The 26,916-nt window shown below is 62.7% G+C and overlaps 4 protein-coding genes across 4 annotated transcripts in view; 2 read left to right on the top strand and 2 right to left on the bottom strand.

The window, feature by feature from the left end:
• Positions 1–3,296, top strand: part of CHLRE_04g215250v5 (uncharacterized protein) — a 13,016-nt gene extending 9,720 nt beyond the window's left edge. The window contains exons 12-18 of the mRNA XM_043061684.1: positions 1–3; positions 96–150; positions 421–546; positions 830–1,021; positions 1,261–1,413; positions 1,704–1,842; positions 2,080–3,296. The exon at positions 1–3 is cut by the window's left edge and continues 201 nt beyond it. Coding sequence (XP_042925102.1) covers positions 1–3; positions 96–150; positions 421–546; positions 830–1,021; positions 1,261–1,413; positions 1,704–1,842; positions 2,080–2,480 — 1,069 coding nt within the window. The 3' untranslated portion in view covers positions 2,481–3,296. The remainder of the gene's footprint in view (positions 4–95; positions 151–420; positions 547–829; positions 1,022–1,260; positions 1,414–1,703; positions 1,843–2,079) is intronic.
• Positions 3,297–4,054: 758 nt separating this feature from the next.
• On the bottom strand, positions 4,055–12,402 carry CHLRE_04g215350v5 (uncharacterized protein). Its single transcript, XM_043061685.1, has 9 exons — positions 12,127–12,402; positions 11,643–11,741; positions 10,782–10,874; positions 9,920–10,078; positions 8,883–9,023; positions 8,286–8,365; positions 7,886–8,018; positions 6,625–6,882; positions 4,055–6,404 (listed from the first exon to the last, which is right to left on the bottom strand). Exons 1-9 carry the CDS (start codon positions 12,310–12,312, stop codon positions 4,824–4,826), a joined length of 2,730 nt encoding a protein of 909 aa, XP_042925101.1. The 5' UTR covers positions 12,313–12,402; the 3' UTR covers positions 4,055–4,823.
• A 128-nt stretch (positions 12,403–12,530) lies between these two features.
• On the top strand, positions 12,531–24,396 carry CHLRE_04g215400v5 (uncharacterized protein). The gene is made up of 22 exons (XM_043061686.1): positions 12,531–12,736; positions 13,194–13,641; positions 13,934–14,018; positions 14,506–14,642; positions 15,060–15,161; positions 15,541–15,627; positions 15,938–16,069; positions 16,506–16,631; positions 17,141–17,197; positions 17,377–17,476; positions 17,924–18,012; positions 18,304–18,381; positions 18,649–18,717; positions 18,955–19,005; positions 19,895–19,979; positions 20,222–20,360; positions 20,685–20,992; positions 21,293–21,538; positions 21,838–21,923; positions 22,308–22,370; positions 22,900–23,061; positions 23,272–24,396. The coding sequence occupies exons 2-22, from the start codon at positions 13,315–13,317 to the stop codon at positions 23,413–23,415; spliced, it is 2,673 nt and encodes an 890-aa protein (XP_042925100.1). The 5' UTR covers positions 12,531–12,736; positions 13,194–13,314; the 3' UTR covers positions 23,416–24,396.
• Positions 24,397–24,398: 2 nt separating this feature from the next.
• On the bottom strand, positions 24,399–26,880 carry CHLRE_04g215450v5 (uncharacterized protein). The gene has a single exon (XM_001698609.2). The coding sequence runs from the start codon at positions 26,690–26,692 to the stop codon at positions 25,106–25,108; it is 1,587 nt and encodes a 528-aa protein (XP_001698661.1). The 5' UTR covers positions 26,693–26,880; the 3' UTR covers positions 24,399–25,105.
• Between the last annotated feature and the right edge of the window lie 36 nt (positions 26,881–26,916).

Raw genomic sequence — 26,916 nt, 5'->3', positions numbered from 1 at the left:
GGGGTTGGGGTTGAGGGGGGGAGGAGGGGAGGAGGAGAGGGGAGGAGAGGAGGAGGGGACGAAGGAGAGGAGGGAAGGAGAGGAAAAACGGAGAGGAGGGAAGGAGAGGAGGGAAGGAGAGGAGGGCCGGTAGTAGGGTGGCAGATGACGGTCGGGGGCAACGAGCCCAACCCGCCTGGGCGGGGTGGCCTGTGCGGGGCTGGGGGGAGGGGCTGAGGGGTGGCGAGGGAGGGAGGAGGGGGGCGGGGTAGTTCATTACAATCCCAAAGTAGCCCATTGCCGGGGGCATCTGCTGTCGAAGTCACTGAAGGGGCGAGCACGTGACGGCGAACATGGGCTCTCAGTGTGCCCCAGATCCTTTTGAGCCCATGCTGATCCCTCCCCCGCCCCCTCCCTTCCGCTCCTCCTCTGCTGCCGCAGGTCTCCCGCGGCTCGGCGGCCAGTGCGGCGGTGTCCAATTCCCTGCTCACAGCGCTGTCGGCCGCATTCGGCGCCGCGGAGGGCGCCCTGCATCAGCAGGTGGAGGAGGGCCGCACCCGCATGCAGGTGCGTAGTTGCCTGTGTGGTGCGCGCGCGCGTGCGTGTTGGGTTTTGCAAACTTGTGTTTTGCATGTTTACCATCATTTGCCTTGCTGGGGGTGGAGGCAGGCGCAATTGCTGCCGCATAGGGTTGGCAGCAAACGTCCGTTCCCGGATCCACCAACTCTTCACACACGTCACGCGCTTCTGCACCCCTGCAACTGTCGTACCTGCCTGTGCTTCGTTTACTTGGCTTGGTTTCGTTTAGTTTGGGCTTGGGAAGGTATTCACTAAACCGCCACGCCCGCAGGCCTTCCTGTCCAACGCCGTCACCACGCATGTGGCCTACGTGGCCGGCCTCATGGCGCAGCAGCAAGCGGACTCGGAGGAGGGCGGCGGCGGCGCGGGCGCAGCAGCGGCGGCGGCGGCAGCAGCCCCCGCTGACGACACAGCGGCGGCGGGCGCTCCCGAGGCACCACCCAACGTGGACGCCCTGCTCTCGGTGCGTGCGGCGGCGTGAGCATCTTGCCCACCCACCCACCCACTTACCTGCTCCTTACCCCTATTTGCCTGCCCATCAACCGTGTCGATGACCTCCGTCAGCACACACACACTGACACGCACGCGCAAACAGTTTCCCATTCATCGTGTTTCCTAACACACACACACACACACACACACACACACACACACACACACACACACACACACACACACACACACACACACACACACACACAGGGCCTGGACACGGCGCACGCGCTGGACGGCATCGACCTCGCCGTCAGCTCCAGCGGCGCCGCGGGCGAGGCGGAGCCGCCGCCCAGCCAGCTGCCCAACCTGGAGGCGGTGGAGGAGATGCTGGAGGACATGATCGGGGGCATGCAGGAGCAGGTGGGGGCAGATGGCGGGGCAACCCAACCCAATCTCAAAGTAATTAAAGGTTGGGGTAACCAATCCAATCCCAAAATATATAAAACCATCGGGATGGTTGGTGGGTTGAAGAGGGCGCCCGGGCGGCCTGTGTATACTGTATTGCAACCGACGGTCGGGGCCGCCCCCATTTCCAATCTCGCTCAGCAACCCACCTCCCACCCAGCTCCGTCCCTCTCTCCCTCCCTCGCCTCCCCCACACATCATATCATCTAACTCATTCATGCATGGGACCCCCGCCCTGCTCTCAGGTGTTGGCTGCGTTCCCTGACGACGGCATCGTGGACAGCCTGCCGCTGGCGGATGTGGCGGTGCTGGTGGACGCCGACGCCGACCTGGACACTGGCGGCCTGGGGCTGGGCAGCCTGAGGGACACGCTGGCAGGACTGGGTGAGTGCCGGCGTGGCGTGGCGTGGCGTGGCGTGGCGTGGCGTGGCGTGGAGGGGGGAGGGAGTGGATGGGGTTATGGATGTGGAGGAGGCTTGGGAGAGGATTGGGAGAGGACGGGCGCGAGGTGAGAGTGGAGTACCCACCCACATCCATTCACCGACACGCTCACACACACACACCCATTTTACACACAATCTCTCTCTCTCTAACACACCCTGAACACATACACACACACAGACCTGGAGCTGCCCGACCTGGACGTCAACCCCGAGTGTGTGGACCTGTCAGTCCTGGAGGAAGAGGCCATCCTGGGGGCCGTGCCGGGCGCCATGCCCGCCGCCCCCTACGGCATGATGCCGCCGCCAGGAGCCGGGGCCGTGGGCATGATGCCGCCGCCAGGCGCCATGCCGTACCCGCCGCCGTACGGCATGATGCCGCCGCCGGGTTACGGTCCCATGCCGCCCGGTTACGGTCCGTACGGTTACTACGACCCGTACGCGGCGGGGCTGGCGTACCAGCAGCAGCAGCAGCGGCGCGAGGAGGACGAGCACGAGGAAGAAACAAAACGCGCGGGAAAATACAACGCGGCAAATTACGGAGACCGGCACGAGGACGATTTTGCAATGAGCTACTCCTAACTTGGTTGTGGAAAATGGGATGTGGTGACCGCATTGGCAAAGGTTGCGCTATTTTTGTTGACGCCTGCGCGTGACCTATCGCTGTGAAGCATGGTATGTGCTTACTTGGGGGTTGCGACCCGCTGGGAAATCTGGGATGCCGTGGCAGGGAGGGAATGCAGCGAGCTGCCTGCACTCATCAGCACTGGTTGACTACGGTTGGGAATCTTGGGATGTGCGCCTCCTGATGTTGACTAGCGGCAGTACTTGGACGTTGTTGACAAGGCATACCCCCCGATGTTGCTCACGCCGCACACCACACAATGAAGCCCTGCGTTTCACACATACATAGAACCCGAGTTGACAGGGGCTCAGTCGTGTGTATTTGAACCACCTGCATACATGCGAGCCGGAGGCCATGCCCCGGCCCCCAGGTAGTGATGGATTACTCCGATTTACTCGTGTGGTTGTGAGGGGGCCGAGGGCAGGGGAAACAGAAGGACGGTGTGTGACGTTTTATGCGCCGCCCCCATGCACTGAGCACGCTGCAAGATGCGCGCGCAATGGGGCAAGGCGGCGATGTGGAGGCTGGAGACTCCGGGATAACCGTAGTTGGACCTATGTAACTTTCAAACGTGCGGAACAGCCATACCGTAAGTAGCATCTTGGGGTATGTTGGGACTCAGCGCAGGCCAGCACAAATTGCACGGCTGTGACTGGACACCAGATAGTGAAGTGCTTTCGAAACGCGAATGCGAATGTGCACGACACCATGAAACGTTGTAGTCGCTAGTGCACGGGGACGGCGCCGGTGCGAAACAGCTTTAATCAGCTTGCGGGTTTGCCCACCCTCGCTGCTCCTACCTATGCTTACCATCATCACGTATGAATGCGACATTACAAGAAGGGACAGTCCGACCAAGCAAGGGTGCCCAGCACCCAGCGGTTATGGGCTCATCGCCAGTGCACCCAGGTCAGGAGGGAACCATCTCCGGCCCGAAGGGAAACCGCCCTCCCCCCAGCTGGCTGCCAACCTTCACCAAACCGTGCATCGTTACTGCGCATCACGTATGCCTGCTGACATCCTGCCGGCACTGTCCCTGAGCCCTTTAGGACCGAGTGGTGTGGGGGGGGGGGGATCGGGACCGGTGGGTGGCGGAGAGTTGGATGATGGCACCGGGCTGAAGTGTTGTACTGTTGTACTTAGGACTCGTGCGTGCATGTGTGGATGGAATGGAGCGTGCGGGACGGGCGCTTCCCCCCCCCCCCGCCTCGGCCCTTTCACTGTGCCCAACCCCCTTCCGATTTTGCCTTGCCCCTTTCCCACATGTCGTGCTCCTGGAGTCCTGGCCCGACGCTCCCTGCCTGGCGTCGGGGCTGCTTTCCTGGTCGCCAGGTAAGTCGTGGGTTTTGCTTGTCGCGTCCGCGTGCCTGTCTTGTGCTGTTGTGCGCGCCACCGAGCCCGGGCGGCGACATTTATCGCCGGCGCCGCTCGCCCTGCTTCTCCACGACGCCTCGGCCCACATCCCATAAGTATTATCGCTTGCAACTAACGCCTCTGCCTGCACTCCCGTTTTCGTTGGTTTTGGTTTAGTTTGGGCTGGTATTTACACCCCCCCCCCTTGTCATGCTGCCGTGTGATGAGGCTCCGACGTCCAATGGCCGCACGTGCGGCATGCCCAAGGGCATTGCAGCCCGTCACACAAGAGACCATGACCGGATGTAACAAGTTGGTGTTGCAACCCGTACCGTAGGGGAGACAGGCTGAGAGTTGATACGTCAGCCTTATGAAACCGTGTGCGCTTAGAGGCAGCTTACGGAAACAGAGCTACCCCCATGCGTCTCTCTGAGTTTACATGCAGCTCACACGCAGCTTCCCCAACGGTGCGCTCATGACTATGCACTCCCATTCGCGCGCCGCGCCAACCGCCAGCCTCCACTGCGCTCCGCCGTACTCTGTCACAGCTTCCCACACGCGTGCGCGCTCAACTGCCCTCTCCCGCTCGCGCTGCGCGCCAACCGTCACGCCATGTGCCGCCCATGTTCGTTGGCAGTTGCGTGGAAGCCCGACAGTGATCCCGTGCGTTCGTTGGGCCGTTGGGAGTCGCGAGGAGTGCCGTGCCGTACGCCGCACGTGCGAAGTACTCAGTGCTACCCTGCTGCTCATGGGTGCGCCCGTCCCAAGCATTGAGCGTCTAGAGCGTCTAGCAGAGCCGCGGGAGGCCAGCCACCGGCACCCCACCGCCACCATCACACCAGCCTCCTAGTCAGCCCCATCTCTCCGCTCGACCCGCTTTTCGCACGCTATGCCCAGCTCTTCCCACGATGCGCGCACAGTTCGCCGCACTCCGCATCATTCCAGCATCATGAATCGGGCGTTGTGGTGAGCAATGTGAGGAAGGCGTGTGCCAGCGCCGTGGGCGGCGGCAGCACGTGCGAGGGCGCGTCAAAGAGCTCCGCCCAGCGCGCCTTGCCGCCCACACCCGCGCCGCCGTCCACATCCATCGCCGCCGCGCCGCCAGCGCCCGCCGCCACCTTGCCAAACGTCGCCTCGAACACCGACAGCGTCTCCTCCTTTGGAATGGAGCCCGCCGCCTCCTCGCCCGTCGCCGACGCCGCTGAGGCAGCGCTGCCCGGCACTGCCGCGACCGAGTACTGCCGGTTGTCTCTCAATATGAGCAGCGGACTGCAGCCTGCTGCGGTGCCGCTGCCGCCGCCGGCAGCGGACGGCAGAGCCGCCAAGTGCACGTGGCTTGCGCCGGCTACATGGCAGTGGTACTTGGGTGTGGCGTCCCGCGGATCAAACACGAGCACGTGGCAACCCGCAGCCGCCGCAGCGCCGTGTGCCGCACGTGCAGCCTGCCGCCGCCGCTGCGCCGCGGCGGCGGTTGCAGCCGCCGTCGACGCCGGCCCTGCGCCCGCAGCCTCCGGCTCCTCAGCCGCGGCGCCCTCCTCGCCCGCGGCAACGTCCGCCGCCGCCGCCACTGGTCCAGCAGCTGGCGGCGGCGCGGGAAGCGCCGCCGCTAGCAGGCCGTATGCCGCATCCGCCGTGATCGAAACCGCGCCGTACGGCAGGCACCAGTGTACGGCGGCGGTTAGAAGGTTGTAAACCGCCACGCACGACGGTGACGCCGCCGCCAGGAACGGCGTCCCGGGCACAAACGCCAGTGACGTCAGCGGCGCCGCCGCCGCCGCCGCGCTGGTGGTGGGCACCGCCGCCGGCAGCGCCGCCGCCAGCGCGTTGCTCTCCACATCCCACAGCGTGACGCGGCTGGCGGCCGCCACCGCGAGCACGCTGCCATCGGCGCTGAACGCCGCAGCGCCCAAGGGAAGGCCCTTGTAGCCGCCGGTGCTGCGGCAGCGCCAGTGCGTGGACGGCGGCTCGCCAGCCCGCCGGCCGGATCCGGATCCGGGGGCGCCGGCGCGGCGCTCCTGGATCCAGACCTTGAATTCGGACTCGGATCCGGACCCTCCCGTGGTCACGGCCAGGTCGCGGGTGGGATGGTACACTAGCGCGGACACCAGGTCGCGATGTGGCTCGTCCACGCGCGTGTTAAGCGCGAATCCAGATCCGGAAGATGTCGAGGCTTCAGATTCCTGGCCGCTGGATCCAGCGTCCCAGAACTTGAGGCAGGCCTCCGTGGATCCGTACGGCCCGGCGTCTGGCCGTAGATCCACAGTTGCCATCACAGATCCATCGCGGTTGAACGCCAGCAGCGACACGAACGGCGGCGCGGGCGTTTCGGATCCAGGGCCGGATCCAGATGTCGAGGGTTGCCCGGGCTGCTGCTGGCCTCCGTGCGGCACGTGCGCGTGCGGGTGCTGCTGGTGGGGGTGCGGGTGTTGGTGGTGAGGCGGTTGCCCGTGCGGGTGGGCGTGCGGGCCTGCTCCGTGGCGGCCGCTGGCCGAGGTGTCGGAAAGCGACACAGCGTTGCGTGGGGCGACCTGGGGTGGTGGGTAAGAAAAGGCGAAAGACGGATGCGTGATAGGTGTGTCGGTTCTACACAAGGAGCACCCTGGAGGACACGGCAAGATCAAGCACGTGCTGGAGCGACGCAGCACGACGAAGCATGGCAGCCATGTTTGCAGCCCCACCACTGTTGCACACCCCGCCGTCGTATGCCACGGCTTGCAGCCCGGCCCCGCATCCCAGCCCTCTCCCCACCTGCACAAGCTGCATGTGTCGGTCGCGGCCAACATCATAAAACTGCAGCGCCGCGTTCTCCGCAGGCACCACCAGCACGCCGCCGCTGCCGCCGCCGCCCCCGACACCACCAGAGCCGGCGCCCGGCGGCAGCAGCGCCGCCGCGCCGCCCGCAACGCCTGCGGGAGGCAGCAGGCCTGCGGGCGGCGGCCTCAGCCCCTGCACAGAGCACTCCACCTTCATGGTCGCCACGTTGACTAACCGCACCACGTTGTCCGCCTGCAGGCGCAGGTGCAGGGGGAGGGGGAGGAGGCAGGCGGGTCTGGGGGTTACATCCATGACCAGCTAAGGAGATGGTCGCCGGTAGGCAATCTTGGGGAACAGCAATCGGGGGTGTGGGGCTGTGGGCGAGGGAGCGCCGTGGATGCAGGACGCAGGCCAGCCGTGGCACCGCCCGTGTCCCACGCATCCCGCACCAGCCCCAACACACCTACGGGTACACAACAACATGCAACCCGTACACGTCCCCACAGCGCAACACGCACCCCGTACACGTCCCCACAGCGCAACACGCACCCCGTACACGTCCCCACAGCGCAACACGCAACCCGTACACGTCCCCACAGCGCAACACGCACCCCGTACACGTCCCCACAGCGCAACACGCACCCCGTACACGTCCCCACAGCGCAACACGCACCCCGTACACGTCCCCACAGCGCAACACGCACCCCGTACACGTCCCCACAGCGCAACACGCACCCCGTACACGTCCCCACAGCGCAACACGCACCCCGTACACGTCCCCACAGCGCAACACGCACCCCGTACACGTCCCCACAGCGCAACACGCACCCCGTACACGTCCCCACAGCGCAACACGCACCCCGTACACGTCCCCACAGCGCAACACGCAACCCGTACACGTCCCCACAGCGCAACACGCACCCCGTACACGTCCCCACAGCGCAACACGCACCCCGTACACGTCCCCACAGCACGACACGCACGCCGTGCACGTCCCCACAGCGCAACACGCACCCCGTACACGTCCCCACAGCGCAACACGCACCCCGTACACGTCCCCACAGCGCAACACGCACCCCGTACACGTCCCCACAGCGCAACACGCACCCCGTACACGTCCCCACAGCACGACACGCACGCCGTGCACGTCCCCACAGCGCAACACGCACCCCGTACACGTCCCCACAGCACGACACGCACGCCGTGCACGTCCCCACAGCACGACACGCACGCCGTGCACGTCCCCACATCTCACCTGCCGGACCAGGTAGCGGGCGGGGTCGGCGGGCGAGGGGTGCAGGCCCAGCAGCGGCCCACCCAGGCGAGGCAGGAAGCCGGGCCGGTTGGTCTCCAGCGCCCACTGCACCAGCACACCCTCCGAGCCGCCGCTGTGGTGAGAAACACGGGGCCGACACAGGCCAGGTCAGGACTCAGGAGCAGAAGAGATGGGGGTGCAGAAAGGATGCTGCAGCTGTAGCCGCCGCTGCTACTACTCACACCTGATGAGTGGAACGGCGTTGTGCCTCCACACGTGCCAATACCTCTTCGTCCCAATGCCGCCACGGACGCGCACATGCACGCACCGCCCACCCGCCCCCCTACCGTCTACCACTTCCTTAGCTAATCATGAATGTAACCCCCACGCCCACCCGCACCTGAGCAGGTAGGTTCCATCGGGCGAGAAGGTGAGACAGCCCACCGGGTGCGCGTGCCAGTGCAGCGTGGTCAACGGTGGCTGCGGGGGCATGGGAGGACACGTGGGGGGTTGCAAGGACGTTTGGAAAAGCGGTACAGGATGCACTGAACGACACGTGGGGTGGGGTTGTAGATACCAGCCCATACTACTGGGGCAGGTCAGGAGAAGACGTGGGAGGAGACGTGGGGGACAGGTCAGGGAGAGGCGAGGAGCGCTGAGGGGGAGAGGTCCCAGTGCAACAACGAGCTGCCCCTGGTGTCGAGCAGTGGGCATGTGCGCCAGGGAGACGGATTACAAGGAGGAGGGTGGAGAACGCACATGCAAGGATGCGGCGCCACGCCTTACGGTCCTTTAAACGTGTCCTTGCTTGCTTCCTGCCCCTCCTCACTCCAAATCCCAGCCACTCCTCTGGCCCCCCCCTCTGCCCCTGGCCCGGCCTCAGCATCCAACCCTCCACCCGTATCCGCCTCCCCAATAGCCATTCATACAAACATTTCGCATGAATGGCTATCCCCCGTGCCGTTCCCCGCTCCCCTCCCCTGCCTTGCACACACACCTGCACGGTGGGATGCGCCTTGCCGCTGTTCTCGCTGCGCAGACCAGAGGGCACCGAGTGCTCGAAGGCGCGCCAGATGAGGATGCGACCGGAGGCGTCGCCCGCGGCAATGAGCGAGTCATCCGCCGAGATGGCCAGACACTGAGGGAGATGGGGGCAAGGGAGGTTGGGAGTTCGGGAGGTTGGGAGATAGGGTGAGGAGGAGCAGGAGCTGGGCTGTTGGAGTTGAGGCAGGAGTCAGGGTTGCGCGTGCAGGGGCATGAGAGGGATGGAGGGAATTGTGTGGGTGTGGAGTTGTGCGGAGGGAGGAGGTAGCCTCAGAACTAAAGTTGTCACCCGAAAAGTCTGGTGGTTGATCCTGAATAGTGTAGGTATCGTCATCGGCTAAGTGATGGATGTAGGGCATGCGGTGGAGTGCTTTGGGCGAGAAACCCCTGCCGCCGCTCCACCCGCCAGGTCATATGACCATGCAAATAAGAGGTCAAAAACATGCGTATGGATGCAAGGAGCCATGGTTCTGTGGAGAAAGAGAACCTCAGAACTAAAGTTATCACCCGAAAAGTCTGGTGGTTGATCCTGAATAGTGTAAGTATCGTCAGCGGTTCTCTTTCTCCTCAAGCATCGGTCCGTTGCTTGATGCAATGGCACATACTTCTGCCACAACAGCACAGCAAGATTGGGGTGATGTGCTAGCGCGCATGCGGTTGGTGGATGCACGCAGCCTGGCCTCAGAACTAAAGTTATCACCCGAAAAGTCTGGTGGTTGATCCTGAATAGTGTAGGTATCGTCAGCGGCCAGCTGCTGTTGCAATGCTCATGCGAAGAAATGCGACTTGCTGCCCCCTCCCACGTCCCACCCTCACACCACGCAACCCGGCCACTCCTGCCCGGGCCTAGTACCGTACTACCACGCACCATCTACTTCCCCGGCCACCTCCCATCTCCCATCCCCCCTGACCTAGAACCACAAACTCCCAACACACGATCACGCTCCCAACACCCACGCCACGCACGGATCAACACACTGCGGCACTCACGGTGTAGGGCCTGGTGTGGTGCAGGTTGAGGGGCTGGTAGATGTCGGTGCCGGTGCGCCAGACGAACAGGCTGTGGCGGTCAATGGTGGCGGCCAGGGCGCCGCTGGGGCTCAGAGCCAGGGGGCCCGCCAGGCGCGTCTTCATGGCGGTGCCGGAGAACTGCGGCGGGGTCGGGGCGGGACGGGCGCGGAGCGGGGGATGGGCCACGAGGGGTCAGGGCGGGGCCAAGTAAAGAAGAGACGGGGCGGTGCGGGGGCGGGATGAGGCGGGGTCAGGGTAAGTCGGGGCGGGGCCGGGATGAGGCAGTGTTGCGGGTGGGCGGTGCAAAACACACGCACACACGCCCGTGGTCCACCGCACTGCGCGCTGCACCACCAGTCGCACCGACCCGACCCCGGCCCCGGCACCATGGGTGCCCTGTGCGGGCTGGTGGTCATGATGCGAGGCGGCTGCCGCGCCTGCCCCAGATTCAAACAGCCCCGTGCCCTCTCCGCCTAAGCCAGTTCGTCTCGCCTCAGTCAATCCCCACTAGCCTCCACCACGGCCTACCCCACCGCGCTGCCACGCTCTGCTCCTCCCCGGCCCCATCCTCCGCCCCATCACTCCACAGAGCAGCCCAGCCCACGAGAGCATCCCCTGTCAGCTTTGCCTCAAGAGTACACCCCCCCCTGTCCTGTGCTCCTCATACCACGACAATGCTCCCCCTTTTCCTTGCTCCCTTTGCTCTCCCTCATCTGGCCCCACCCCACAGAGCACCCCCGTGCCCCTGTGTCTTTACCCCGGTTGCTCCTCCCACCTTGCCGGTACGGATGTTGTACAGAGCAAACCCGCCCTGTGCCTGTGCCCCGGTTGCTCCTCTCACCTTGCCTGTACGGATGTTGTACAGCACCACGCGCCCGCCGCCCTCGCGCAGCTGCATGGACAGATAGGCCACCCCAAGGCCCTTGTGGATCACCTGTCGCAGCAGCAAGACACACACGCGCGATACCACACGCGGGCACGGGCACACATGGGCACACGTGCGGCATCAGCAAGGGAAAGCGGGAAGTGAGGCGACGCAGATTGGAGGAGCCCGGAGATGATCACAAAGGACACGGGTGGTGGTCAAGGTAAGTAGGGCACCAATTGATGCCGTGCACGGAGGATGTTCATGCGTGGTGGCGTGTTGCGAATGCGGCAGTGCGCAGTGCTGCGCCCTAGTCCAGGCCTCAGAACTAAAGTTGTCACCAGCAAGGTCTGGTGGTTGATCCTGAATAGTGTGAGTCTCGTCAGCGGCCGGGGGCGTGTGCTCAATGCATTGCGGCGCAGTGCTTCGGGCGGGTGCCCATCTAGCCATGCGCCACGGTCGCACCCCACAACACCCCTAAACCCCGCCCGCCGCTTCCATATATCAGGCGGGGGTGTTGCAGGGGTGTTGTGGGGGGCAGCATGGGCGCGTGACTTAATGGGCACGCAGCCGTCCACCCCTGCATGCCATTGTCTGCGGCCCTCACTTCTCTTGTTGCCCTGCCTCGCCTTCACCCCATGTAGCAGGCACTATGTCACCCATAACCTATGCACTGCCCGTTCCCGGTGACATCGCGGCTTCTCCCTCGCCGGAAAGCTGCAGTCCGCAACGTCCCGGTTGCCCACATCCCACCGTATCCCAATCCGGTAGCAGCCTAGCCCTTCGGCTCTGAATCCAGGGCTACGCCCTTCGCTCTTGTAAAGATTAGAGCCTCACCATGTGCTTAACAGGCTCCCGCGCCGTCACGCGACTGAGTTCCTCGCCCGAGCGGTAGTCCCACAGCCGCACCGTCGCGTCCATGGAGCAGGTGTACACCTGTGGAGTGCGAGGGGTCATTTGGTGCCATTCCTGTCCTGGGCCGTGCTGTACACAATAGGACCAGGTGGCGGCATGATGGATTGCAGTTCTAGTGAGGTGGATGCTCCGCCCCTTCGTTGTAAGGAGCGGGAGCAGGGGCCGTGTCGGTCAGAGCAAGGCACCACCGCGGCCGCGGTGGCCGGGGCCATATCGGGCTCACGCTGCGCATACACACACACGCCCGCGAGGCCGACCGAATTACGACCCCTGGCCAGCTCTTCATGGTCTTTTGGTATTATGTTTACTATAAGAGCATCCCGCGCGCGCGCAAATGGCAGAATACCCGCCGCCGTCCCGCCGTCGGAATGGAACGTCGCGACGAGCAACACAGACAGGCTCTCACCTGGTCTGCATTCTCGGGGTCCAATATAACGCCCGTGACCTCGTCGGCATGGCCAACCAGCGAGCCAACGCGCTCTCCGGTGACGGCGCTGTAGATGTGAACCAGCCGCCCGCAGGGACATAGTATGAGTTTGCCATCACCACTAAGACATGCAGGTCGTCTACTCAAAATGCCGCCCCCGACCATTTTCGTGCCGACGCGAAATGGACTAGGGCCTTCAGCCGAGTTCGTGCTCCTAGGTGGACCTTAAGTACATGAATATATGTCCGAATCAAGACGATAGGCATGTAGCATTTGATGGCAAAATGACTGCGAAACTTTCCCCAGCACTGTCCCCAGCATGCAAGGTTGGTCAATCCGGCCAAAGCGCCAGCCAGCTGCCTTGCGCATTGCTTTTGTGAGGTAGGGTTGCATCCTAACCCGTCCTCTACTGGCCGTCTTGCCGCTGCCCAACCAACCGAACCATCAGTTCCTCTTACCGGCCTGAGACAGCAGCTTGCTCGCGGTTAGAGAGCGCGAGTTACACGACCAGTAACTCAGTAGCAGATTGCATTTCTGCCGGGCGGTGTGGAGCGCAAGCGAAGGCGAGCGGTGGAGAGCGAGTGCACAGGTGCGCGCGGAGTCGCCCAGGCGCGCGTAGTGCCTAGAGGCCTGCGGAACATTCACTGCGAGTGGCTTAGATATCAGCGCGCGTGGCTCTTAGCGGTGGGGTCTTGCGCCATACCTGAGGTCCGCAAGGCATCGCGGCTAAGCGCGCTGGCTGCAGCCTTTGCGCGCCTGCCCCTATGATAGGAGTTCTTGGAACGTACTCCTAAGGGGCTCGCGTCGTTTGCCGGCGCGCACGGAAAAAAATCTGGTGCAGCCTCTTAGTGTGCCACGTCTCCTGAGAACTACCGGCGACCCGCGCAATTTCAGCGTTCGATCCCCACCTCCACAGAATGTGCCAATCTTGCGCACATTGCTGCCGCATGGGCAGGGCGGGGCTGTTGTCAGAGGTGGCACGGCTGCACCTCCGCAGTAACGCAATCCTGCCTATGCTGTTCTCCCTCACCTGCATGCCCTGACAGTTCCTTGAACCTTGCTCCCGCGGACCCTGAACGGCCAGCTGCTTCAGCAGCAGCCTCCTAGGTCAAGACACTTACAGGACAACAGGAGCCACATCAGCCCCTGAAAACCAGCAGCCGGAAAATGCAGTCCAAGTTGAACCACGTGCCGGCGCGGAGCGCCGCCTCCACCCCAACCAGCGCCGCCACGCGGCGCGTAGCGCCCGCGGCTGCTGTTCCCGCGGCCGTCCGCCGCAATGTGGCGGCTGCGGCCGCCACTGGCGGCGCCGCCACGAGCGTTGCCGCCATGAGCAGCCAGATGCGCGCGGTGCGTAGCAAGATGGAGGAGGACGAGCAACTGCGGGTGCTGATGGCGGGCTTCCGCGGCGCCAACCTGAACGAGGACGACTTCGCAAACAGCAATGTGCGAATGGAGCTGATTGAGACAGACAGCGACAGCGACCACCAGCTGGTGAGAGGGGTGCTGCAGATATGGAGATTGTTCAGGAGAAGTAAAAGGAGGGGAGTCATGAGATACAAAGAGATGGTTCAGGGAAAGTAGGAGGATGGGAAAGGGGGCTGTGGAGGAGGGTTAGGTAAGATGGGGGCAGTGGAGAAAGTGGGTTAGTAGGAAGTCCCAATCGCTTGCGGAAGCAAAGCGCCCGTTTCACAAACAACTGCATATTCTTGCTGAGACGTCAAGACTTATACCCTGCTCCCTGTTCCGCTCCTCACCTCCTCTTCACCTCGCCGCCCTTACACAGCCTCTGACATACGACGTGGACGCTATCAGCCGCTACTGGGACCGCCGCCCCGTGTCCGTCGTCACACGCATCGCACAGCTGCTGGGTAAGGGGGTGGGGGCAGGGGCGGGGAGGTTGTAGATACCAGCCCAAACCAAACCGAACCGCAAATGCAAAAGAACGAGGATGAGAGCGTGGATGAGAGCGTGAGCTATAGGGGCAGGAGTGCGCAGGCACTGGCAGGAGGGTGTCTGGCCTTGTGTTTCCTGCTTGAGTGCAGGACCAGAGGGAGTGAGGTTGGGGTCGCCCTGCGACGGGGTGGCGTTGCAGTAGTGTGGCCGCCAGTGCGCCAGGCGCGCACCTGTGGCGTGTTCGCGCGGCGGGTCCAGGAAGCAGGTGGAAGCCTGTGCACGTGCACGTGCAACCACACCAACAACAACTCGCACCCACCTCCCACTCTCCCCTGATTCCCCTGCTTGTATCCTGTTCCCAATTTTTCAACCTAGCAAACTACCTCCCACTCTCCCCCCAAGGCCCCCCACCCGCTCTCCCTCCCCACCACTACCTCCACCCTACCAAACACACGCACACAGGCATCAGCGGCAAGTTCCTGACCGGCCTGGCGGTGGACGCAGCGGCGGGCAAGCTGCGTGAGAACGAGGTGAAGCGCGCCATCCAGCTGCGAGACATCGTGACCAGCCTGGGGCCCGCCTACATCAAGCTGGGCCAGGTGCGTGAGGGTGGGCGTGTGTGTGTGTGTGTGTGTGTGTGTGTGTGTGTGTGTGTGTGTGTGTGTGTGTGGGTTTGCATGTGTGGGTTTGCGTGTGTGCGTGTGCTTAGGTGGGGTGTTTGGGGATGGTGGGATGGGTGGGCTAGGCGGGGTGGTTGGGAGGTGCTGGGTTTCGCGTCTGGGGTCTGGGTGGCTGGGTGCTGCGGCTGGGGTTACCAGGGGTTGGTGCCGCGGGAAGGGTGCGGAGGCCCGGCCACGTACGTAGCAGCAGCTTATGATTGAGCAGAGGATCTTGAGTTTACCTCCACTACGGCATTCCTCGGATGGTAAACCGCAATTTGTCCGAGCGCGCCGCAACAACTCCCACTGCCCAGCACAAAACCGCACCGCCTCCCGTCCCCCTCCGGCTCCACGCAGGCGCTGTCCATCCGGCCCGACCTGCTGAGCCCCGCCGCCATGAACGAGCTGCAGAAGCTGTGTGACAAGGTGCCTAGCTTCGACAGCAAGCTGGCCATGCAGGTGGGGAGCTACGTGGGGCGTGTGTGTGGGATGGGATGGGGTGGTGGTGGTGGTGGGATGGGGCTTTGGGGGTGCCTGTGTGGGAGTGTGTGGGAGTGTGTGGGAGTGTGTGTTTGTGGGAGCGTGGTGGTGTGACGGTGTGAGATTGACAGGGGCATAATCGTGAGGCTCATCGCTCAATCCCACTTTTTCCGGGTGGTGGGGTTGGGGGTTGGGGTTGGGCCAGCTAAGTAGGCGAGCTTTCGAGCCAATAGCGCCGTTCGTCTCCTCACTCTCATCACCACCCAAGCTACATCGCTGCGACTGTCTTGATCTTTGTTTCCTTGTGCTCTTCAACACATCGCTGCCTCCGCAACAAATACGGTACGCGTACACACAGGTCATCAACGAGGAGCTGGGCGCCCCCTGGTACGAGGTGTTCGCCGAGCTCACGCCGGAGCCCATCGCCGCGGCCTCGCTGGGCCAGGTGCGTACCGTATTGCGGCTGCGTAACGCCGTTGTGAGGTTATTGTAATCATTTGTGGGCATGTCCATTTAACTGCGGAGGCCCCGAAAACATGCAGGCGCCGAACCGATCACTTGCACGCCGTTGCCTGGCAAGCAATGGGTTAGCCACCCGCCCTTGCGTTGCATGCGACGCCACGCGCTCGCCACGCGCGCAGTTCGGTCTGTGACAAGCCACAGCCTGCCTCTGGCTTCAACGTCGCTTCTTCTTCATTTATCATTATGAATGGAACCCCCGACACACACACGCACGCCCCCCTTGCTGTCGGCAGGTGTACAAGGGCCGGCTCAAGACGGGCGAGACTGTGGCGGTCAAGGTGCAGCGGCCCTACGTGCTGGAGACCGTCACCATCGACCTCTACATCATCCGACGACTGGGTATCTTCCTGCGCCGCTTCCCGCAGGTGCGTGAGGGTTTGGGGCTGCATTTCAGGGTTGCCCGGGCCGCCCGGGCCGTGAGGGTTCGGGCTGCGGGGTTGTGTGCTTTCACGTGCTGGTGCCGGCCGTGCCAGAAGAAGACTGGAAGGCGGTGGATGCGTGTTTGATCACCCGTCACCTTGACTCTATTGCCTCGCCGTAGCCACCGCCAATTAACACCTGACTAACGCAGCAGCTGCTAGTCGCTAGTCGACACCGCCGATTGTAATGGACTTCCGACGCCAACCCCTAACACGTCTACCCTCCCTCCTAACTCCACACCTCCCCACCTGACCACACCCACCCACCCTACCACCCCACTCCATCTCCCACCCACCCCACCCCCACCTGACCGTCTACCACTTCCTTACCTAACCGTGGATGTAACCCCCACCCCACCTCCCACCTCCCACCTCACCACAGCTGACCACGGATGTGGTGGCGCTGCTGGACGAGTGGGCGGCGCGCTTCTTCGAGGAGCTGGACTACGTGCACGAGGGCGCCAACTCGGAGCGCTTCGCCGAGCAGATGCGCGTCGACCTGCCGCAGGTGCGAGAGAGGGAGGGAGGGAGGGAGCTAGGGAGGGGGTTAACGTTGAACCAATCCCGTAAGGAAACAGTCGCGCTGCAAGGAGAAACTGCAGCAGCATATGCGAGCTGTGGTACAGAGTGAGGGAGCTAGAGAGGGGGGAGGCGGGAGATGGGGCGGCAGAGAGGGAGGGAGGAACGGAGGGAGGCGGGAGGGAGGCAGGGGGAAGGAGGCGGTTGCGGATTGTACCGTAATGCTGGGCGGTAATGCCGGGCAATGGTGCTGTTTCTGCGAGGGCAGCCCGTGGCACATGTGCCGCACGTGGCGGCCGCGCCACGTCCGCACACACCGCAGCATCACGCGTGTGTTCCGCTGCATACCGTGTGCCGTGGGCGCTCATGTGTGTGCTGTCACGTTTGCGCTAACGTGTGTGCCGTCACGTGTGTGCCGTCACGTGTGTGCCGTCACGTGTGCGCCGTCACGTGTGTGCCGTCACGTGTGTGTCGTTACGTGTGTGCCGTCACGTGTAGGTGGTGGTGCCGCGCACCTACTTCGAGTACACAAGCCGCCGCGTGCTGACCACCGAGGTGAGGGGTGGGGGCCGCGGGGGCGGGGTGGGTGCGGGGGCGTGGTGAGGCTGGGTGCGGGGGCGCGGGGCGGGGTTGCCGGGCATGAGGCTGTGTTCATGTTGCTTGGTGTTTCCTCCCGCTAGCTTGCTGTACCACTGTTAATGTATCACGAACGCGACCCCCCCTCTACACCACAGTGGCTTGAGGGCGAGAAGCTGTCTCAGTCCAAGGCGGACGATGTGGGCACGTTGGTGAACGTGGGCGTCATCTGCTACCTCAAGCAGCTGCTGGAGACGGGTGAGGGAGAGCGACCGGCGTGTGTGTGGGGGGGGGGGCAGAGGCAGCTGGGCGGGAGGGTCCTGTGTGAGTCGCCTCACGCAGAGGCAGTTGGGCTGGAGCGGGGGTGCGTGCCGCACCTGCCGTGCGCACGTAGGTCCACAGGAGCGCCCAGCAGCAGGACAGGAAGAAGCGGCGGAGCGGAGTGGATGGGGGGAAGGAGCCTACAGTGCCAGCTGCGTGCCGGTGTGCGGGTGTCCTGTATGCGTCGCCACATGCGTCAAGCGTGTGATTAATTCAGCCTGTTCCATCATTCTCCCTCATAACGGTAAAGACTTCGTGTGCAGTTTTCAGTGCATCCCGTCTTTCTCATACCATCGTGCCCCGCCTCTGTACCTGGCTACGCCTTCCCTTCTTAATTAATCATGAATATAAACCCCCCGCCACCCGCATCGCCACCTCCCTCAGGCTTCTTCCACGCGGACCCGCACCCCGGCAACCTCATCCGCACGCCCGACGGCCGCCTGGCCATCCTGGACTTTGGACTCATGACACAGGTGTGCGGCTGTGAGCCCCTGTCCCCGTTTGCCCCTGTCTCCATTTGTCGCTGTCTCCGTTCGTCCCTGTCTCCGCCTGTCCCGGTCTCCATTTGTCCCTGTCTCCGCCTGTCCCTGTCTCCGCCTGTCCCTGTCTCCGTCTCTGGCTAATTCTGTTGAAGCAGCTAATATCTGGAAGGGACCCCCCAAGTCGGTACATGAGTATCTTGCAGCCATGACAGCATGCAAAGAGGCCTCGAGCACCTGGAACTAAATCATACTCGCAAAACAAAACATCACTCCAAACCACAGGTGGACGACGAGATCAAGTACGGCATGATCGAGGCCATCAGCCACCTCATCCACCGCGACTACGAGGCCATTGTCAAGGTGTGCGTGGGTGCTTGTGTTTGCATCGGTGTTTATTTTGTGTGTTTGCGGGTTTCTTGTTAGCGGGTGTCGTCGTGTCAGGCTGCGCATATGCATAACCAAGGTGGCGAAGGCGGGTGCACGCGCGTCCTCTACCTCCGCCTCTCGCACCTGCATTCACTCCCGCATCCACCCTCCACACGCCGAAACACACACACACACACACACACACACACACACACACACACACACACACAGGACTTTCGTTTCGTTTTCTAACATACACAGGACTTCGTGACTCTGGACTTCATCCCTGAGGGCACGGACCTGCGCCCCATCCTGCCCGTGCTGGCCAAGGTGCGTGTGTGTTAAAGAGCACAAGGAAAACATAGCGCAAAGACAGTGTATGCGTGTGTGTGTGTGTGTGTGTGTGTGTGTGTGTGTGTGTGTGTGTGTGCGCGTCATGCGCTCGTAGGTCATGCAATGTGCCCTGCCGTGCAGTGCCGTTGTCCGAGTGTCACATCCTGTCTTGGACCTCCTCTAACTCTGCGCCAACCACCATCTGCCTCGCTGCGTCCAAACACGTACACACAGGTGTTTGACCAGGCTCTGGAGGGCGGTGGCGCCAAAAACATCAACTTCCAGGTGGGCGGAGGGGAGAGGACTTTGGGACGTTCAATCTGTGTTAAGGGACCTGGAGCGGCGCCTTCGGCATTACCGTTTGAGTACGCAACTCCATCCCCAGATAATGAAAAAGAATGTACTAAAAGTCCCGTTACAGTCTTCACGGCAAGCAACAATTGCATGCGTCGTCGTCGTGCGGCGCAGCCATGCCAGCTGTGCTGTCACCTGCCAACGCGTCCTTGCCGGCTATAAAACCGCAACAGTTCCCCAGCGCGCCAACCGAAACGCTGCGCACACCAACTCCAACTCTAATTTATTTAACACCAACTCCTCCATCTCAACCCCACATACACCGACTCCTCCATCTCAACCCCACATACACCAACTCCTCCATCTCAACCCCACGTACACCGACTCCTCCATCTCAACCCCACATACACCAACTCCTCCATCTCAACCCCACGTACACCGACTCCTCCATCTCAACCCCACATACACCGACTCCTCCATCTCAACCCCACGTACACCAACTCCTCCATCTCAACCCCACGTACACCGACTCCTCCATCTCAACCCCACGTACACCAACTCCTCCATCTCAACCCCACGTACACCGACTCCTCCATCTCAACCCCACATACACCGACTCCTCCATCTCAACCCCACATACACCAACTCCTCCATCTCAACCCCACGTACACCGACTCCTCCATCTCAACCCCACATACACCGACTCCTCCATCTCAACCCCACGTACACCAACTCCTCCATCTCAACCCCACGTACACCGACTCCTCCATCTCAACCCCACGTACACCAACTCCTCCATCTCAACCCCACGTACACCGACTCCTCCATCTCAACCCCACGTACACCGACTCCTCCATCTCAACCCCACGTACACCAACAGGAGCTGGCGGCTGATCTGGCCCAGATCACGTTCGACTACCCCTTCCGCATCCCGCCCTACTTCGCGCTCATCATCCGCGCCATTGGTGAGAGAGCGGGGACCGCAGTGTCACGCGTCTCCAGGAGCAGCTTTGCAGACGCCGCAAGCGCCGCATTGCCAGCTCGGCCCTGGTGTACGGAGAGGCATGGGCCGTGGGAAACGGGGCTGAGCCCCCGCTGCACCTGTGTACCCCTCATTCCTGGAACCCGCAACCCCTCTCACCACCATTCCCTACCACCATTTCCTACCACCATTCCCTACCGCCACCACCACCACCTCTCCCTGCAGGTGTGCTTGAGGGCATTGCGCTTGTGGGCAACCCCGACTTTGCGCTGGTTGACGAGGCCTACCCCTACATCGCCAAGCGCCTGCTCACGGACGACTCGCCGCGACTGCGCGCCGCCCTCAAGTACATGGTGTACGGCAGGTGCGTGGGGGGGGGGGGTGGGGTTGTAGAGAGGTGCGTGGGGGAGGGGTGTGGTTGTAGAGAGGTGTGGTGGCGAGGGGTGCTGGGGAAGGGTGTGGTTGTAGAGAGGTGTGGTGGTGAGGGGTGCTGGAGAGGGGTGCTGGGGATGGGTGTGTTGCTGTCAGTTGAAGGGTTAGCACTTGAGGAAGAGTGTGAGCAAATGCGCCGTTTCGTTACCACCTACTAATTACTCCCTGCACTGCTCCGTATTCATTGACTGATTTCCCCACTCTGCACACACGCAAACTTCGTTTTCTTTTACACACATCAAAACGTCACCCGCAGGAACGGCGTGTTTGACGCCGAGCGGCTGATCGACCTGCTGGGGGCGCTGGAGCAGTTCGTGGACCGCTCGCAGACCGCTCTGGGCGACCTCACACCCACCAGCAGCCTCTCCAGCGTCAACAGCTTCAGCAGCCTCAACAGCCTCGACGGCACGGAGGCGGACGCCGCGGCGGCGGCGGCGACGGCCGACAGGCGCGCCTCCGGCGTGGGGGCCAGCAGCAGTGGCAGCGGCGGGGCGGCGCAGGCGCCGCAGGGCTTCCCGTTCCCCTTCCCGCCGCCGCCGTTCCCCTTCCCGTTCCCCTTCCCTGGTGAGTGAAAGTTCGGATTGTCGAAGCCTGGGCATGGTCCTAGGCGCTTGACAACATACACCAAACCAAAGCCGCTACCGAGTGCAAGTAAACACATAGCAGCCAGGCACCCACCACCACACCCTCGCACCTCCGCACCCTCCGACCCCCCGACCTTCTTCACGCCTTCGCCCTCGCCCCACCCAACCCCACCCTCACCCTCACCCCCACCCCCTGCCTGAACTCGGCTAGTTTGGCTTGTTTTGGTTTAGCTTGGGCTGGTACTTACAAACCCCCACACCCCCCCAACCCCCCTCACAGCGCCCGCCGCTCTGGGCCTGCCCGGCGGCGCCTTCGGTCTGCCCGGCTCCTCCGCTGACCCCGCGGCCGGCGGCGCGCTGCCTGCACCCGCCATGCTTGACCCTACCGCCAGCCTGCTGGGGCCGCTGACAGCGCTGCTGCCGCCGCCGCTCGCCGCCTCCATCGCCGCCGCCATCTCGCAGCAGAGCGCGCAGCCAGGGGCGCTGAGCTCCATTGGAGGCCTGTCCTCCACCACCACCGGCGCGGGTGGGTGTGCGGGGTGCCGTGGCTTTTGGACGGGGGGAGTGGTACTGGTATGGAAACGGGACGGGCAGGCGCGGGTGGGAGCTACCGCGACACTGTACGGGGTATATGGGTGATCCCGGAACGATGAAGGGGTGTTGCTCGAACAGGTTTCGCCTCCTTGTGGCCGTAGCGTGTGGCTGTTTGTCTGCCTGACGGGCTGCGTGGCTGTCCCGCTGCCCCGCTAACTCGACGTCTTCTCACACGCTCACACTCGCACTCAGCGCCCACACCAACACACGCTGTGCTGCAACAACACACAGGCATGGGCGGTGCGGCTCAGCTGCGCACGCGCGCAGCCCTGCGCTTCATTTTCTCGCCAGAGGGCTCGTTCTTCCGCGACTTCATGGTAAGCGCGCGCCGCCGAAGGACGCGGGCGGGACGGGATGTTTTGGCGGAAGGGCGGATTTCGGGTTTAAGGTTCTGACAGTGAGGAAGGGCCCAAAGTGGTGGCGCTGGGGAGTTGATGCAGATATGTTTGATAGGCTGCGAACGGCATGCATCGGGTATGGGTGTGGGGGCGGGTGGAAGCAATACAGGGGTTGCGGCGGGCAAAGACCAACCTGGCCTTCGACACCCGGCCTCCACACCAGGTGCACTCCCATCGCGGCGACCTCCTGTTGCTCCTCCGCCCCCACCTCCACCGTAATGCCAGCATTCCTATCGGGTTCAATTTCTACTATCCAGTCTAACCTTCTTTCCTCTTTGCTCCCCTTTCACCCGCTGTACACAGATGGACGAGCTGGTGAAATCCATCGACGCGCTCAGCCGCGAGCAAGCCATTGCTGTCGTGACGGTGAGTGGCAGTGAACACAGCGGGATAGCGAGTGCGCAGCTTTGAGGAGAGAGATGTGTAACCAACCGCTGAGGGAACTGTCGTGGGGAACTGTGGAGAGGATTGAACAGAAAGGATGTTGTAGTTCGGTAGAGCGGAAAGGCTTTTGAAAGCAGAGAGTCTTAGGCGGGCTTCGCTCCCGCGGCACACTGGGGTTCGGGACCAGTGGCACTCTCCGAATAAACAAGTGTTCGGTAAGCTGGCGCACCCTCGGGCTCCAGCTGCCATACCATTTGCCCATTCTCTCCCCACTCCGTGTTAAGAGCATGCAACCCGCATCGGGCGCCTGTCCCGGTTCCCATCTTCTTCCCAAAAAGTATGCATTTGACCCCACCCACCTCTCCAACTACCTTGTGCACACCCCTTCAGCATCCCCCCGGTATCCCTTGTTCCCACCACTCTGCCCTGACCTCGCAACCCCCATCGGTGTCCTTGATTGGCATCCCCATTCCTGTTGAATTATCATCGATGTAACCCCCTTCCCTCGCAGACGCTGGGCCTGCAGAACGCGGTGGTGCCGGTGCTGCTGCCTGGCGCGCCGCGCACCTTCCTGCCGCTGGCGCCCAGCCTCACCGAGGAGGACCGGCGGGTGGTGGAGAACGTGACCAAGATCGCGGCCTTCCTCAGCCGCGGCTCGGGCGGCCTGCAGCAGGTGGGGTTGGGTGTGTGTGGATTGAAGGGGAAGCGTGTTTGTGTGTGTGTGTGTGTGTGTGTGTGTGTGTGTGTGTGTGTGTGTGTGTGTGTGTGTGTGTGTGTGTGTGTGTGTTTTGGGGGGGGTTGTAATTATCATCACGAAGTAAACCCCCTCAGCCGCCTTCCACCTCACCCGCCTCCGCACACTGCCCGCCTGCCCCTCCTGCAGGGCCTGGCTGGCTCTGACGGCCTGGCGGTGGCGGGCGAGCTGCTGCCGGTGATGCCGGCCGTGGCCACAGAGATCGTGCCGCAGCTGGCGCAGCGCCTGGCCAGCCGCCTCACGGCCCGCGCCGTACGCGAGATCCTCATGTGAATCCCTGGTGTGGAGGTGGACCCTTGTGTGTGAGATGGTGATGTGAGGTCGTCATGCTGATTTGAGTGAGGTGGTAGGGACGTGTCAGGCGCGTTGCTGGAGGCCCGCGTGACGGTATGTTGTTGCCAGGCTGCGCTTTGAGCTGACGGAGGAGAGGGGACGGGTTCTCGGGTGCTGTTGTTCGTTAAGTTGTATGGCTGTGTGCGACTTTATGAGAGTGCGTGTGTGCATGTCTGTGGTTGGATGCACGTGCGCACTGTGCAGCGTGTGGGTTGTGGCTCGAATGCGGGATGCAGCGATATATCGGTCTCGTGAACAGCAAGGAGCAACGGCTGCTAGGCTGTCGTGGCAAAGCTGCCTGTAAGAGACTGAGAGTCAGTCGTATCTCTATCGTGAAGAAACTGAACGAAGACACGGCTGCATGTGTACCGTTTTGCAATTTTCCGTTTGGTTGTGCCGTTTGTAGAAAAATAGGCAGCAGGTAAAACTCGGCCGTGCGGTTGCTTGGCAGTTGGCAGCGGGGCGTGGCTGGACGCATGGCGGGCCGTGCATATACGAACCGCTCCCAGCTTTGTCCGGGAGATGCGGTAGACGCTGATGGCCTCAGGCTAGAGATGTGGCGTGGCCGCGTGGGCGCAGCCCACTTCTCCCATGCAAGGGAAACCATATCTTGTCCGTGTTAGTGCACAACAGGTCTGACACTGTGTTTCCGCTTGTCGGTGAAGTTGAGGATTTAAGGTTGCTATTGCTATGCGTGCGGAGCTGTGTGATGAGTTGCAACCAGAGGCAGGGCTTGTGCTGGTGCAGGCGGCACGGCATTGCAGGCTGGGGGTGGCTACGTAGGTTGCGAATTAGGCTCTGCAGGGTATGGCAATCGCAAAGAAGGGAGCCGCCAATGAACTTGTGGCATGGATCAAGATTGGGCCGTTTGAATATGCAAGGCAGTTCGGTGATAAGTCTGGGTCATTTAATACACGGTAGCCGTACATGAGACCCGCCCTTACCCTCTGACAGGGCACGTCATCAGGCCGTCTACAATACCTGAACCTCAAGCTCCCCCAAACGCACAACATAGTACCACCTCAGCTCAACACTTACAACAACAGCTGGCCAACGCTTGCAACACGAACCTGACCATCTGATGATTTAAGAGACGGCCCCAATGTATTCCTTAAAACATTTTCAATACACAACCTAACGTTCTGGGCAATGGCAGATCCCTTGCTAACCGTGACGTCTTGCATTTGCATTCACACTAGCTTACATTTCTCTGAACCGTTCCTGCTTCCAGTAGTTGGCGGTTGACAGACACGCGCCCGCACGGCACATAACAATATCCATCCTCCCTGCGTTCCATAACAGCTCCATCTGCATCACTACCGGTATATGTGTGCTCACTCCTGGCGACAGTACGGATGTGCTGCAATCCTTGATGTGTACAGTTCCAAACTCTACAACTTCCCACTCCGAAGCTTGTACCAAAGAATACTGCTTGCTCCCCAAGAATTCACACACTCCGGTGATGTTATACCTGTGACACCGCCTGCTCCCTGCTCCACGCGCCAGACCATGCAGGCACATTCACCACAAGCGCGCACCATTGCATGGGACAAACAAATACACCCCACCCTTGGCACCTCGAGCCACCATGACCTCCGGCCCTAAGCCCCGCATGCGCGCAGCCGGCTACCTAAACCCGCTGCTTCTTGCTCACCCGCCGCTCCGTGGCCCCCAGCACCTCCTCCTGCAGCTCCATCGCCAGCTCGGGGTTGCTGGCCATCAGCGCCACCACGCTCGCGCGCGCCTCGCTCCGCACCTTGTCATAGTGCGCCACGTACCACTTCTTCAGCCGGCGCAGCACCTGCTCGAAGCTGCTGCCACGCCCAGGCACGCAGCTCGCCGCCCACACCAGCGCCGCCGCAACCGACCCAGGGGTCACAGACTCGAGCACCACCGCCTGCGCAGCATCGCACAGCTCCGGCAGCACGAGGCGGTCCGCCAGGACCGCCACCTCCTGCGCCAGCTCAGCCGGGACGTCCGCGGCGCCGGTGTACAGCCAGCGAAGCAGCACCTCGAACGCCGCGGGCTCCGCTTCCGGCAGCTCCAGCTCCTGCTTGGCGCCGTCCGCGTAGGCGCCCTCCTCCAGGCGCTTGGCGAAGTACTCGCAGCGCGCGGCCAGGATGACGCGGTGCGCCTTGAAGGCCCGTCCGCCGACCAGGATGGTCAGGTCGGAGCTGGCCGCGCCCGCCGCGCCGTCTAGCAGCGCGCCCAGGTCCGAGGCCAGGCTACGCGGCGGCGGGCCGGTGCTGGGCGGCGGTGGCGGCGGCCGTGGCGGCGGAAGGGCCAGGTCGATGATGAAGAGGTCCTTGCCACTCGTCATGGCCAGGCAGCCGCTGGGGAGCAGGCACGGCCACTGCCACTGCCCGTCCAGGCCTTCGTAAAGCGTGGACACGCGCCCATCGGACATCCGTATGCACCGCACGGCCGTGTCCCTCTGGGTTGCGGAATAGTCCAAGAACACCACGCGGCCATCACCAGTGAGTGCAAGGCCGGAGGAGATGGCGAGCATCTTGGCCTGCGCACCAAATGCATCAAAACGGATTCCCCAGCTTCCTGCGGTGTCACTATTGCCTGCCAACCGGTGTAGGCTGCCAGTGGCGGTGGTGGCCTCCGCTGCTCCACCCGTGCCGCCAGCCACGGCACCACTGCCGCTGCCCTGCATCCCAGCCTTGCCGCCTGCTTCAATTGCTGCGTCATTATTGCACAGGGGCAGCCGGTAGATGCCCTTGGTGCCCGCCAGGATCAGGCACTCGCTGCCGCCAGGGCTCTCCCCCGCGGGGACGTAAACCATTCCGCTGGCTGTCATATCCGGGGGAAGCTGCTGCGACAACGTGGTGACCTCCACCTGCATGGAGTTGATGCGCTGGCGCTGCTGATGGGGCTGGTAGCGCGCCGCCGCCGGCAGCTGCAGCTTGCGGATGTTGGCCTGATCGAGCACGTACAGCGTGCCCTTGCCGTCGGTGGCAATATGCGTGGGCTTGCCGAACTGCGCCACGTTACCACGGCCATTTGCCTGCACACGGACCGGTAGTATAGCTCCCGCCACTGCAGCGAGCACGAGCGGCTCGTCGTCCTCGCCGTGGAGGGCAGGGATCAGCTGCTGAATGCATGCGCCAGTGACCACGATGAAGCTCTCGGTAAAGGAATCGTACACTAGGTTGACAGTTTCCCAGAACAGCGGCACATCGGATATATTCGTCGTGCTGAGCGAAAACATGCGGTCATTGCAGCCACGGAGCCGTGCAACGTCTCCTCTCTGCCGAACGCCGGTTAAAACGCTGGTTGAAAAAGCAAGAGCATGCCTGCCATCGTAGCTAGTCGAAACTCCGGCCAAGAACCGGTCACCTCTGACTGTGCAAGAAAGCGGTGCGGGTTTGTTCTGCAACATTTCCCCCGCAAATTTGTTAATGGTATTGCATTTGTAAGCCAAGTATACCACTC

The sequence above is a fragment of the Chlamydomonas reinhardtii genome, chromosome 4 (assembly GCF_000002595.2).
Source record: "Chlamydomonas reinhardtii strain CC-503 cw92 mt+ chromosome 4, whole genome shotgun sequence".
Classification (NCBI taxonomy): Eukaryota; Viridiplantae; Chlorophyta; class Chlorophyceae; order Chlamydomonadales; family Chlamydomonadaceae; genus Chlamydomonas; species Chlamydomonas reinhardtii.
This window is presented reverse-complemented; position numbering and strand designations above follow the sequence as displayed.

Bases quoted from the DNA above. Each gene is read 5' to 3' on its own strand.
- CHLRE_04g215400v5 (XM_043061686.1), top strand. From the start codon at position 13,315: ATGCAGTCCAAGTTGAACCACGTGCCGGCGCGGAGCGCCGCCTCCACC. The intron at 17,198-17,376 runs GTGAGGGGTGGG...TCTACACCACAG, and splicing joins GCCGCGTGCTGACCACCGAG to TGGCTTGAGGGCGAGAAGCT. The intron at 18,718-18,954 runs GTGCGTGTGTGT...ACGTACACACAG, and splicing joins TCCTGCCCGTGCTGGCCAAG to GTGTTTGACCAGGCTCTGGA.
- CHLRE_04g215350v5 (XM_043061685.1), bottom strand. From the start codon at position 12,312: ATGGTCGGGGGCGGCATTTTGAGTAGACGACCTGCATGTCTTAGTGGT. The intron at 10,875-11,642 runs GTGAGGCTCTAA...CTGCTGCGACAG, and splicing joins GGGAGCCTGTTAAGCACATG to GTGATCCACAAGGGCCTTGG. The intron at 9,024-9,919 runs GTGAGTGCCGCA...CATCTCCCTCAG, and splicing joins ACCACACCAGGCCCTACACC to TGTCTGGCCATCTCGGCGGA.
- CHLRE_04g215450v5 (XM_001698609.2), bottom strand. From the start codon at position 26,692: ATGTTTTCGCTCAGCACGACGAATATATCCGATGTGCCGCTGTTCTGG.